Below are 13,265 nucleotides of genomic sequence, written 5' to 3'. Positions count from 1 at the left end.
ACAACGGTGAGTGGCCCGCGTACTGCAAAAAAAAAAAAAAAAAAAAAATGTTGCCAAACGCAAGTTCCTGTGCCCAATGCACAGTGAGGACAAACAAACCAAAAGTTGGAGTTTGGAGCAGAGAAAGGTTTATTGCAGGGCCATGCAAGGAGACCAGTGTCTCATGCCCCATAAACCCCGACTCCCCAAAGAGTTTCAGCAAAGCACTTTTAAAGGCAAGTGAGAGAGGGACGTGGTTAGTTGCTGCAAACTTCTTGGTTTTGGAATCCTTTGTTCTTGCAGCTGTGCAGGTCAGGTCAGGTCAGGATGTTCCTGTAAACCTCCAACAAAACAAATGTTATTCCCTATTCTGAAACATTTTACCTCTGTGTGAAGGGACTCTTAAACGTCAGAGCCTTGAGAATAGGCTCACCTGCATATTTCAGGCTATAGGCAACATTCTTGTACAAAAGGTACAAAGCCACCATGACTAAGCACAGGCAACAGGGCAGAAAGGTTAAAGTAAAAGGAACAGGTCTAAAAAGGAGTCAGGGGCTTCCTCGGTGGTGCAGTGGTTGAGAGTCCACCTGCCGATGCAGGGGACACGGGTTCGTGCCCCGGTCTGGGAAGATCCCACATGCCGCGGAGCGGCTGGGCCTGTGAGCCATGGCCACTGAGCCTGCGCGTCCAGAGCCTGTGCTCCGCAGCGGGAGAGGCCACAACAGTGAGAGGCCCGCGTACCGAAAAAAAAAAAAAAAAGAGTCAGATTTGTTCTTCCCTATTACAAAATCAGACACGTAAGTTTGAGGGCCTTTATATTCCTTGTCTTGACAACATCCCAGGAGGGCAGGGGATATCAATATCCTCATTTTACAGATGAGGAAACTGAAGCCCATGGTGAGCGGCAGAGCTGGGGAACGGTGATGCGTTACAGACACCTGAGCCGCCTAAGAGCAGAAGTCAGGATTCATGGGAACAGTTTCATCGTAGTCAGGGAGGAAGGTGGGGGTGGAGAGTAAGAGAGGAAGAAGTTTCCCAGGCTCATTGTGAGGCATGATGCTAGGACTAGTTCTCCCAACACTCTAGGTCATGGAGCACCTGCTATCTGCTGGGTCCTGTGCTGGGTGCCAGGGACATAGCTGTGGCCCAAACACTGTCACTACCTCCACTCTCATGGAGCTCCAAGTCCAGGGGAGAAGGTGGATGAGTAACCAGGCGCGATCGGATCTATGATGGAGTTGCACAGGCAGGTGTGGGAGCCCGGAAGAGGGCTGAGGAGGAGAAATCAGGGAGACTTCCTGGAGGAGGTGATGCTAAAGCTGAGACCTGAAGGATGGGCAGGGCACGTGCCAGGCAGGCCACTCTACTGGGGACAACAAAGGCAGGTGCAAAGACCCCAGATGGGAGGGAGCAGCAAAGAGTGCAGCTCAGTCAAAGCAAAGTGTGACACCCCACAGGGCAGAGGGGGCCACAGGGCCAGCTCACACAGGCCCAGGACACAGGCTGAGAGCTTCAAGGAGGCCCAGGCTCCACTCACACCAAATTCCACCGAGACCTCACCCTGCCTGCCACTGTCCCGAATAAACACACGTGGACCAGGAATCAGGAAAATGTAAGAAGTATCCCAGCTTATACATGCTTGGAACGTTTTCCAGTCCTGTCCAACAGAACTTTCTGTGATGATGGACATGCTCTGTGTCTACACTGTCCAAAACAGTGGCCACAAGTCCCATGTCCCATCAAGCACTTGAAGTGTGGCTAGTGTGACCAAGTGTTATGGCCTGAATTGTGTCTCCAAAATTCACGTCTTGAAATCCTAACCCCCAGGACCTCAGAATAGGACCTTATTAGGAAATAGGATGGTTATAGGTGTAATTAGTTAAGCTGAGTCACACTGGAATAGGGTGGCCCTAATCCAATAGGACTGGTGTCCTTATAAAAAGGGAAAATTTGCACACAGATGTGCACACAGGGAGAACCCATGTGAAAATGGAGTCTACAAACCAAGGGATGCCAAAGATTGCCAGCAAACCCCCAGAATCTAGGAGAGAGGGCTCAGAACGAACCAAACCTGTTGGCACCTTGATCTCAGACTTCCAGCCTCCAGAACCATGAGAGGATACATTTCTTTTCTCTTTTCTTTTTTTTGACCGCACCGCTCAGCATGCAGGATCTTAGTTCCCCGACCAGGGATCCAACTTGTACCCCCTGCAGTGGAAGCGTGGAGTCTTAACCACTGGACCACCAGGGAAGTCATGAAAGAATGCATTCCTGTTGTTTAAGCCCCTCGGTCTGTGATACTTTGATACGGCAGCTCCAAGAAATGCACCAAGAAACTGAATTTTAAAAATTCATTTTAATTAATTTTACATATCCACGTGTGGCTAATGGCTGCTTTATTGAAACAGTGCAGTAAACAGTTTCCCATCGCCGCATCCCCCATCCTGCAGGGGAGAAATGGAGGCTCAGAACGGAGCTATCCCATCCAGAGTGGCAGACGGGATGCTGACCCAAGAACTTGGCAAGACGGAGGCAGAAAGACCTGCGGACACTTTCTTGGCTAGGAAGATGGAAAGAGCACTTTCTACCAGCCAAAGGTGGCTACATCCGGAGGGTGGACCCCTGCGGCGCTGTCCCATACCATTGCCGCAAGTCCTGTGAACTGTCTAAATGCAAAGAAATTCCAAGTTCAGTCTTCAGTCGCACAGGCCACTTATCGAGGGCTCAGTAGCCACAGGAGGGTCCCACACTGGCAGCACAGATGTAGAACATTTCCACCGTCGCTGAATGTTTTGTCAACACACTGATGCCACGCGCCATGGCAAAAACACTGAGCGAGTACCGACCGCCTCCCGCGGTGGGTTCCGTCTGCTATAGGCCCATTTCACAGATGGGGAAGGAAGAGGCAGGTAGTGCTAAAGGGAGAAGTGGGTGAGATTTCCCCGAGGTCAGGAGGGCCAGTCGGCTCCCCCTCTGCTGGTCTCCAGACTGAGTTCCAAGAGATGCAGAGGCCAGAGGTGGGGGAAGGAGGCCGCCCAGGACCCAAGATGAGAGATAGGGCAGGGAAAGGGGAAGTGAACAGGAAGGGGTGGGTGTCGTGGCCCTCCCTGGGCTGCAGGCACAGCTCCAGCAGACCCACAGCCCTCATCCCATCACCCTGATGCCACATGTGAATAAGGGGCTGCAGCATCTCATCCCATCATTGAACTCTCGCGTTGCCGGGGCATAGACACCCCCCTACCCAGCCTAGCCCTGGCAGCCTGGGAGCCCCACTGAGGCCCACTGTGGGGCTGGGATTTCCTCAGAATCTCACAGGACGGGGACTGCGTACACAGCAAACCCATTCATCCCTATTCCAGCGCGCTCTCTGTTCCTCCTGTTGCCTCCTGCCCCACGGAGACCGTGGGAAATCCACTCGGCGTCAGCAGCCTCAGGAGGCTTCGGGGAGGACTGCAGGGCCCTGGGACGCATGCCCCCGGCTGCCCTCTTCCTTCCTCTGCATCCAGCCTGCCTGCTGCTGCATCCCTGCGCGCCCGGGCGTGCACCCGGCAGCTCGACCACTGCCCCAACCGTGGGCTCAGATGCTCCGTACGCTGGAGATACTGGACAGGGGCTCCCGCATCCGGAAGCTGTGCGAGCGGGAGCCCCGAAAGCTGTCTCTCGGCCTCAGCGAGCTGTCGGTGGTGGAGGCGACGGATTGGGCCTCGGCAGCCCGGGCCAGGCAGTCCCCAGGCCCTCGCAGTCCCAACCGGAGACACGCACAGCAGAGGAAGCCCAGCACGGCCCGGCACACCTCCCGGCTGCGGAAGGAGTAGATGACCGGGTTGACCGCGGAGTTGAGCACGGCCAGCGCCAGGATCCAGTCCATGCCCCGCAGGTACTCCTGAGCCCAGACGTTGGAGCCAAAGATGTCGGCCAGCAGCAGGCCGAAGAGCGGGCCCCAGCACACCACGAAAGCCACCAGGATCATAAGCACCGTCTTGAGCAGCCGCTGAGCCTTGCGGCGGGCCGGGGTGCACGGGGCCTTCTGCCCGTTGGAGCGCACCACTCGGAAGATGGCCCCGTAGAGCACCATGATGGTGGCCAGGATGCAGGCGAAGACCACCACGCAGAAGAGGATGTAGCCCTTGGAGTAGAGCGGGAGCAGGCTGGAGCAGCGCTGGAAGGCGCAGACGCAGTTCCATCCCAGCAGAGGCAGCAGGCCCAGCAGGGCTGCCAGCAGCCAGCAGAGTCCGATGAAGCTGCACACGCGGCCCCTCTTGGTGGCCCCGTTCTCAGCCACCGGCCGCACCATGGTGGCGAAGCGCTCGCCCGCCGTGAAGAGCAAGCTGAAGGTGGAGGCGGCCAGCGCCATGAAGAGCAGGCCCTCGCGCAGGAACCACTGGGCCGGTGCCAGGCGGAAGGTGTGCGCCCCGGACAGCAGCACGTTGGCCAGGTACGCGGCGCCCGTGAGCAGGTCGCTGAGCGTGATATTCACCAGGCAGTAATAGACCCAGCGGCGGGAGCGCATGCGGCTGGCGATGGCCACCAGCACCAGCAGGTTCTCCAGCACCACCAGGCAGCTCACGGCCACGAAGAGCCCGCGCAGCACCCCCAGGCCGCCCTCGTCGGGCCCGCCCCGCCCCGCCAGCCGGCCAGAGTGGTTGTAATGCAAGACGATGAGCCGGCTGTGCCCGATGGCCGCCAGCAGCTGGCAGGACTCGGGGGCCTCGGTCGGGGCCCCCGTGGCGTTCATCGCGGTCCCCGGGGGCAGACTGAGGCCCGGAGTGGTTCGCCCCAGGCAGGGTGGAGCCGCTCGCCTTGCCCGGTCTTGGTTTCCTGTTATTTGAAATTTCCTGTTATGTTCAAGGTACCCCCAGGGTGAGGGTGAGGGTGAGGCCGGGACGGGGAGGGGCATCCCAACGGTCGCTTACCACCCGGACTCCCGGAGGGCGCTGCGGCTGCTGCCTGCTGCGAGCCCGCGGTCCCTCATTGCGGGTGGGGTCCCAGAGCGGGGGAAACCTGTTCCCCTGTGACACCCGGGCTGGATGACTTCCCCGCCCCCATGAGCTACTCCCTGCAGGACCCGCTGTTCCGTCACCGGCTCCCCAACTGCTCCAAACCCGCCTGGCGCACAGTAGGTGCTTAATAAGTGTGCGTCAAGCGGCCGCACACACAGGAGCACCACCAGCTTCCTCAGCGATACCGCAGATGCACCCCGTTTTAGCCTCACGACAGGGCCAGGACCACGCAGTCCACAGAAGGGGAAACCGAGGCCTGGAGAGGCTGTGTCCGCCCCGGGTCCCGCAGAAGAGCACACAGCCAGGAGGTGAATCCCACGCACCCACACGTTTACCTGGGGCTTCCGTGGCAGGACCCTCTCTCCCCAGGTTTTCTGTTGCCTCTCCTGCCCCTGAGCTGGCTTTGCTGGGAGTAGAGCTGCTGGGGACCGCCACCCGGGGCAGCATCTCACATCTGGAGGGGGAGGGGCTCACAGAAGTGGGGAACTCACCCCACCGCCACCGCACAGCCATCCTGACCCGGCTCACACTGACTCAACCAGAGAAGGGTGAGGACGGAGGTGTGTGGGCACCAAGGCGGGGAGAAGAAGTCGGGGATGATGTGTGGAGTGATGTGTGGGGGGCCTGAGGCGGGGGGACACTGCCCTGGCCAGTGTCTGTGGGGGGAAACACAGGTGTCTGAGGGGCTCTGGTGTCCCCCGTGAGTGGCGGGTGGGCAGGACACAGGGGTTGAGGACAGCCCAGGGACTGTGGCCCCCTGAACCCTGAGTTCATCGCTCAGCTCTGGAGCGGGACAGTTACAGGGAAGCTCAAAGGGAGGGGCGCCCTGGGGAGTAGCAACATCTGGTCACTGGAGGTGACCAAGCAGAAACGGATCTGAAGGGGGGGTTGTCAGAGGAGGGGCTGTGCAGGCAGCTGGGGGGAGGGGGGAGGGGATGAACACCCGAGCCCCAGTCCCGGCCTCACGTGGGACCACCTGACCCAGGCACGTTCACAGGGAGACACATGGCACGTTCTGAGCCTGGGCCCTGGACTGAGCCCTGATCCCAGGCTGAACCCTGACCTTGGCCGAACCTGTGACCATAGGCTGACCCCAACTCTGATCCCTGACCCAGGCTGACCCCCAATCCCAGCTGAGCCCTGATCCCAGGCTGAGTCCTGACCTTGGACTGAGCCCTGATCCTGGACTGAGCCCTGATCCTAGACTGAGCCCTGGTCCTGGACTGAGCCCTGATCCCAGGCTGAGTCCTGACCTTGGACTGAGCCCTGGTCCTAGACTGAGCCCTGATCCTAGACTGAGCCCTGATCCCAGGCTGAACCCTGACCTTGGACTGAGCCCTGATCCTGGACTGAGCCCTGATCCCAGGCTGAGTCCTGACCTTGGACTGAGCCCTGGTCCTAGACTGAGCCCTGATCCTAGACTGAGCCCTGGTCCTGGACTGAGCCCTGATCCTGGACTGAGCCCTGATCCCAGGCTGAATCCTGACCTTGGCGGAACCCATGACCACAGCCTGACTCCAACCCTGACCCCTGACCCTGGTTGAGATTTGACCCTGAACTGAACCCTGACCCCAAGCTGAGTCCCAATTCTAGTGGAGCCCCAACCCCAACTAAACCCCAACCCCAGCTGAGCCCCTCACCCCAGGCTGAGAGAGCAAATTGAGAACTAGACTAAAATGCTATGAGAGAGCAGAGTTTGGCTAATTTGAGGCCAAACTGTCCAACAGTGGTGACCTTCTGCCATGAATTACCTGCTGACTGGGTGAAAGGCCATACGTGCATTATACCTTATTTAATCTTACGATTATCCCCATGCTACAGAAGAGCAGTCCCCCTTCTAGAAATCTGTCCTGAAAACACAGCTTTAACAATACACATGTGAGTACACAAAAGGTTACTCATTGCCATTTGTAAGTGTAAAATATTGGAAGCAACCCAGATGTCTGTACACAGGAGAGAGGCTGATGCATTACACTGCACTTCACCGTGGAGTACTATGCAGCCATGAAAAAGAAATGAGGGTGATCTCTGTGAGCGGAACAGGGTGATTTCCAGGATGTATTGTTAAGTTGAGGGGGAAGTAACAAGTATGTTACCTTTTGTATAATAAAGAAGGGGGGAGTAAAATACCCATATATCAGCTTGTTTTTGCAAAGGAAAGATAAACCAAGAACCAATCAAATTGGTTACCTACAGGAGTGGATGGGATTGAAATTGAAGAGAGGAGGGGATGACACCCTTTGAGTTTTCCTCTTTGTATAGTTTTTAAACTGTTAATGCTTTCTATATTCAACAAAATTTAAATCAACAACGATGGAGGACGGAAGCTTTAAGATGGACCATAAATAGAAAACAAATGAACTGAACGGTATGTCAAATGAAAAACGTAACCTCACAGAAATAGAAAAGAACCAGCTTATGGAACTTCTGGACACACTACTCACTCTAAAGGCAAAGGGAACTGCAAAAAAAAATTTAAACTTGGTTCAGTACGTTCGTTTTTGGGAGTGGCATAGATGTAGTGATTCTGAAACTATCCTGTACTGTGGGACTGAGTGAAGTAGCAAATGTGGCGAAGTAGCAAGTGTGTTGATATTATTAGGAATCAGGTGTTCACTGGGGGAGAGAGGTGCAAAGATGAAATAGAAGAGCCCCGCAGGGATGAAATGGGATTAAAGTATCCATGTGGACTTGATATTTAAACACAAATCAATTTCCTAACTCCATCCATTGAGATAACCCAATAGGAATGAGCACACCTAGCACCCAGATCTTGGCTTCTAAATATCATGCCCTAAAAAAAAAAAAAGAAGGGATCCAGGACTCTAGGGAGAAATGATTGATTCCAGGGATGGGGCAGGAAGCATACAAGGTGAGCCTGGAATGTCTTGATGCACCAGAGAGTAAGGAAGGGCTCCGAGAAGGATGGGGACCCGTGGGAGAAACACAAGCTGGCCAAACCTGAGACAATTTGAGCATCAACGATGAACAATCTTAAAATCACACAGACTTGGGGCTTCCCTGGTGGCGCAGTGGTTAAGAATCAGCTTGCCAGTGCAGGGGACACGGGTTCAAGCCCTGGTCCAGGAAGATCCCACATGCTGCAGAGCAACTAAGCCCGTGGGCCACAACTACTGAAGCCTGCACTCTAGAGCCTGTGCTCTGCAACAAAGAGAAGCCACTGCCATGAGAAGCCCGAGCACTGCAACAAAGAGTAGCCCCCACTCACGGCAACTAAAGAAAGCCCGCGCACAGCAACGAGGACCCAACACAGCCAAAAATAAAATAAATATATTTTTTAAAAATCACACAGACAGAAAGTAGGATGGTGGGTGCCAGGGGCAGGGAAGGGGGGGATTCAGAGTTAGTGTTCAATGAGGACAGAGTTTCAGTTTTACAAGGTGAAAAGAGTTCTGCAGATGGATGGTGGTGACAGTTGCAAAATGACGAAGGTATTCATTCAGCCATACCTCTGAAATGTACAACACGGTTCATTTTATGTTATGTGTATTTTAAAAAACAATTAGGAAAAAAAAAAAAAAAGAATGACCATTCCGTATGATCCAGCAATCCCACTCCCAGGTGCTGACTCAATAACAGAGTTTAAAAAATCACCATTTGGGGGCTTCCCTGGTGGCGCAGTGGTTGAGAGTCCGCCTGCCGATGAAGGGGACACGGGGTCGTGCCCTGGTCCGGGAAGATCCCACATGCCGCGGAGCGGCTGGGCCCGTGAGCCATGGCCACTGAGCCTGCGCGTCCGGAGCCTGTGCTCCGCAACGGGAGAGGCCACAACAGTGAGAGGCCCGCGTACGGCAAAAAAAAAAAGAAGGAAAAAAAGTCACCATTTGGTAACCATCCCAGCAATAATTGATCCAAGCAGGATTCGTCAGTGGATGCTAAAGTAATTAGGTGGAAGTTTGTTGGGGAGCAGGATATTTACGTAATCTCAAAGTATTTTCCTACAGATGATTTATCAGTTACAAAGGGGAAAATGCCTTACTTAGAAACCGGTGAAGAGCAGCTTAACCAAGACACCAAGTAAACACACAGGGAATGGGGGAAAAAAATGGGCTTCGTGGGCCTCCTGGGCCTCCTGATACAAGGCACTGAGAAGGACACATCACTTCTAGGCTATTCCTGCCAAACGTGGATCACCTGCCTCTGATTGTGGGAACCATCAGACAGACCCACACTGAGGGACATCCCACAGAATAATTGGCCTGGCCTCTTGGAAAGACTCGAGGTCGTAAAAGGTCATAAGAGACAACAACAACAACAACAGCCTAAAGCTGTCTCAGAAGAAAGGAGATCAGAGATATATGAAACTACATGCAATGAGTGACCCCCAACTGAATACAACAACAGGGGAGGGGGGAGGCGGGAGTTGCTATAAAAGACAATATTGGCACAACTGGTGAAATTTTCGTATGGGCTGTATATTAAATACTATTGTTGCATCAGTGCTAGATTTCCTGAATTTGACCAACACCTTCTGGTTACATAACAGGAGGTGTTTGTTTGCAGGAACTACATTTGGTTTTTTTGTTTGTTTGTTTGTTTTGTTTGTTTTTTTTTTTTTTGGTTTTTTGGAGTCATGTTGCCCACTTCCAAATTACTTAGAAAAAAATTAAGAAAAAGAATAAAAAATGTGTATATTCTTTATGGAATAGATTGTATAGTTTTAGATTATGTTTATAGAGAAATATAAAGCAAAAGGTTAACTGTGGGAGCATCTAGCTCAGGGGTCTGCAGACTTTTTCAGCAAAGAGCCAAATAGTAAATATTTTTGGCATTGAGGGGCAGACAGTCTCTGTCACAATGACTCTGTTGTCATCCGGAAAGCTGCCCCGGAACATGTGTAAATGAATGGGCCTGGCCATGTGCCAATAAAACTTTATTTACAAAAACAGGCTTAGAGCAGGTAGTGACCCCTGACCTAGAGGAAGAGTCTATGGGAGTTCATTGTCATCGTCTTGCAACTTCTGTAGGTCAAATATTTTCAAAGTCAAAAGATGAGTGAAGAAAATGTGGATTTCCTAACTTTGTGGTCAGATTATGGTCTCCAAATATCATCTCTCATTAAAAGGAAGCAGGGCTCCTCGGAGAAATGGCCGGGTCCAGGGCTGGGGCTGTGAAGTATGGGATGAGCAGAAAGCATTGTGCTGTGCCAGAACGATGAGCTCTTTTTTCTTTTCTTTTCCGCTGCACCACGCAGCATGTGGAATCTTAGTTCCCCAACCAGGGATGGAACTCATGCCCCCTGCATTGGAAATGCAGAGTCTTAACCACTGGACCACCAGGGGAGTCCCCAGAACTATGAGCCCTTAAGGCCACTGGGTCACATCAAAAGGACTTAGGGGGGCTTCCCTGGTGGCGCAGTGGTTGAGAGTCCGCCTGCCGATGCAGGGGACACAGGTTCGTGCCCCGGTCCGGGAAGATCCCACGTGAGCCATGGCCTCTGAGCCTGCGCGTCCGGAGCCTGTGCTCCGCAATGGGAGAGGCCACAACAGTGAGAGGCCCGCATACCGCAAAAAACCCACAAACAAACAAACAAACAAAAGGACTTAGGGACCAACTCAAAGAGGTTTCCACTGGCCAAAGATGAAACAATGTGGGCATAAGAATAAGAAGATATGCAGTGGATAGAAACACATCAGATGTTACATCCATGAGTTCATAGTGACACAAAAGGAAAAAAAAAACCTCTCTGGTGATCTTTTGTGGATATTGAGGAAGTAACAGATTATTGTGAAAACTGCTAAAGAAAAGTCAAGAATCAGGCATTTACCCTGTCTTTCCTGCACAGCCTTTACTTCTGGGTAACCAATTACTTGATAGGGGAAAGATGTTTTTTTAATCATACTCCATTTTGTAAATTGCTTTAAATTGTGGTAAATTACATGTGACATTAAATTACCATTTTAACAATTTTTAAGTGCACAATTAAGTGGCATTAAATACATTCACATTGGGGCTTCCCTGGTGGCACAGTGGTTAAGAATCCGCCTGCCAATGCAGAGGACACGGGTTCGATCCCTGGTCCAGGCAGATCCCACATGTGCCACCATTACTGAGCCTGTGCTCTAGAGCCTGCGAGCCACAACTACTGAGCCCGCGTGCGTAGAGCCCATGCTCTGCAACAAAAGCCACCGCAGGGCTTCCCTGGTGGCGCGGTGGTTGCGAGTCCGCCTGCCGATGCAGGGGACACGGGTTCGTGCCCCGGTCCGGGAGGATCCCACATGCCGCGGAGCGGCTGGGCCCGTGAGCCATGGCCACTGAGCCTGCACGTCCGGAGCCTGTGCTCCGCAACGGGAGAGGCCGCGGCAGTGGGAGGCCCGCGTACCGCAAAAAAAAAAAAAAAAAAAAAAAGCCACCGCAATGAGAAGCCCGCGCACCGCAACAAAGAGTAGCCCCCGCTCGCTGCAACTAAAGAAAGCCCAGGCACAGCAGCGAAGATCCAACACAGCCAAAAATAACTTAATTTAAAAAAAATACATTCACACTGTTGTGCAACCATCCCCACCATCATCTCCAGAACTTTCTCATCTTCCCAAACTGAAACTCTGTCCCCATGAAACACTGACTTTCCATCCCCCTCCCCCAGCCCCTGGCCCCCACCATCGACTTCCTGTCTCTGTGGATTTGACTCCTCTAAGACCTCATGTGAGTGGAATCAGACAGTACTTCTCCTTCCGTGTCTGGCTTATTTCACTGAGCATAAGGTCCCAAAGTTCATGCATGTTGTAGTGTGTGTCAGAATTTCCTTCCACTTTAAGGCTGAATCATATTCCGCTGTATGGGTGAACCATATTTGTTTATCCATCCATCTCTCAATGGACACGGGTTGCTTCCACCTCTTGGCCATTGCGAATAATGCTGCTGTGAACACGGGTGTACAAATATCTCTTTGAGACCCTGCTTTCAGTTCTTGTGCTTGAGCTGGGTTTTTTAACAGAAAAATTCCAGGCAATAAATGCAGAAGAAATGAAAGTGTTCAAAGTCACCATTTTTGCAACCCCTAATGATGTATGTAAGCAATGATCACCAGTGGCCATTAACACCATTATGAGAGACGTTCACGTGGAAATTTCACAGTAAATGAATCAGACTTGTGCCACCTGAACCCACTGGTCATTTTTAACGAGGTAGGGGAGGGAACCAACTGGGTGTTAATGTTGTTACACGTCTCACGGAGAGAGAGACAAAGACACGGAGACACAGAGATACAGAGAGAAAACAAACTAGATGTGTTGTCTGGTGGAGCTCACACCACCTAGGAAGTCCGCTCATGTTTCTAGGTAGATTGATTCACAGGGATTACAGGGGACAGAGGAAACCATTAATCCACATCAGGGAAACAACCCACCCAATCAGGAGGCTAGTAAACTCTACCAGATAAACGACCTGGTTTCTTCAACAAATAAATGGCAAAGAAAAAAGGTTGGGTGATGGTTATAGGTGAAAAGACACCAAGAGATACAGCAACCAAATGCCACGTGTGGGCTTTGTTTGGGTCCTGACTCAAAGGAACTACCTGCGGAAAAAACACGTATGACGTTTCATCATCAGCAATGAGACATTTTGCCATCATGGGCCCACCAGGGGGATGTACTAAGAGGGACCCTGCGGCATTCTCGCCCAAAATGCATGCTGGTAATTACATCATGAGCAAACATCAGACAAGCCCAAATTGCGGGACGTTCTATAAAATAACCGGCCAGAACTCTTTTTTTTTTAATTTTATAAATTTCTTTCTTTTCTTTCTTTTCTTTCTTTTCTTTCTTTCTTTCTTTCTTTCTTTCTTTCTTTCTTTTTTTCTGCGTTGGGTCTTTGTTGCTGCGTGCAGGCTTTCTCTAGTTGTGGCAAGCAGGGGCTACTCTTCGTTGCGGTGCGCGGGCTTCTCATTGCGGTGGCTTCTCTTGTTGCGGAGCACAGGCTCTAGACGCACAGGCTTCAGTAGTTGTGGCTCGCGGGCTCTAGCGCGCAGGCTCAGTAGTTGTGGTGCACGGGCTTAGTTGCTCCGCAGCATGGGGATCTTCCCGGACCAGGGCTCGAACCTGTGTCCCCTGTATTGGCAGGCGGATTCTTAACCACTGTGCCACCAGGGAAGCCCCCTGGGCAGAACTCCTTAAACAGGTCATGACAGACAAAGGCTGAGGAGCCGTCACCAAGGAGACAAAGACAGGAGGTGCAATGTGGAATCCTGGCCCAGAAAAATGGCAGGAGAGGGAAAACTGGTCAAATTCTAACGAGTCTAGAGGTTAGGTAATAGGATGATGGTTGATG

General features: G+C 52.4%; 1 protein-coding gene across 1 annotated transcript; it reads right to left on the bottom strand.

Annotated features, from left to right (window-relative positions):
* Positions 1 to 3,556: 3,556 nt before the first annotated feature.
* Positions 3,557 to 4,951, bottom strand: S1PR4 (sphingosine-1-phosphate receptor 4). Its single transcript, XM_060146735.1, has one exon. The coding sequence runs from the start codon at positions 4,874 to 4,876 to the stop codon at positions 3,557 to 3,559; it is 1,320 nt and encodes a 439-aa protein (XP_060002718.1). The 5' UTR covers positions 4,877 to 4,951.
* Positions 4,952 to 13,265: the final 8,314 nt, after the last annotated feature.

This window comes from Lagenorhynchus albirostris, chromosome 3, assembly GCF_949774975.1.
Source record: "Lagenorhynchus albirostris chromosome 3, mLagAlb1.1, whole genome shotgun sequence".
Classification (NCBI taxonomy): domain Eukaryota; kingdom Metazoa; phylum Chordata; class Mammalia; order Artiodactyla; family Delphinidae; genus Lagenorhynchus; species Lagenorhynchus albirostris.
Note: the sequence above shows the minus strand (reverse complement) of the source record. Positions and strands in the feature narration are given on the sequence as shown.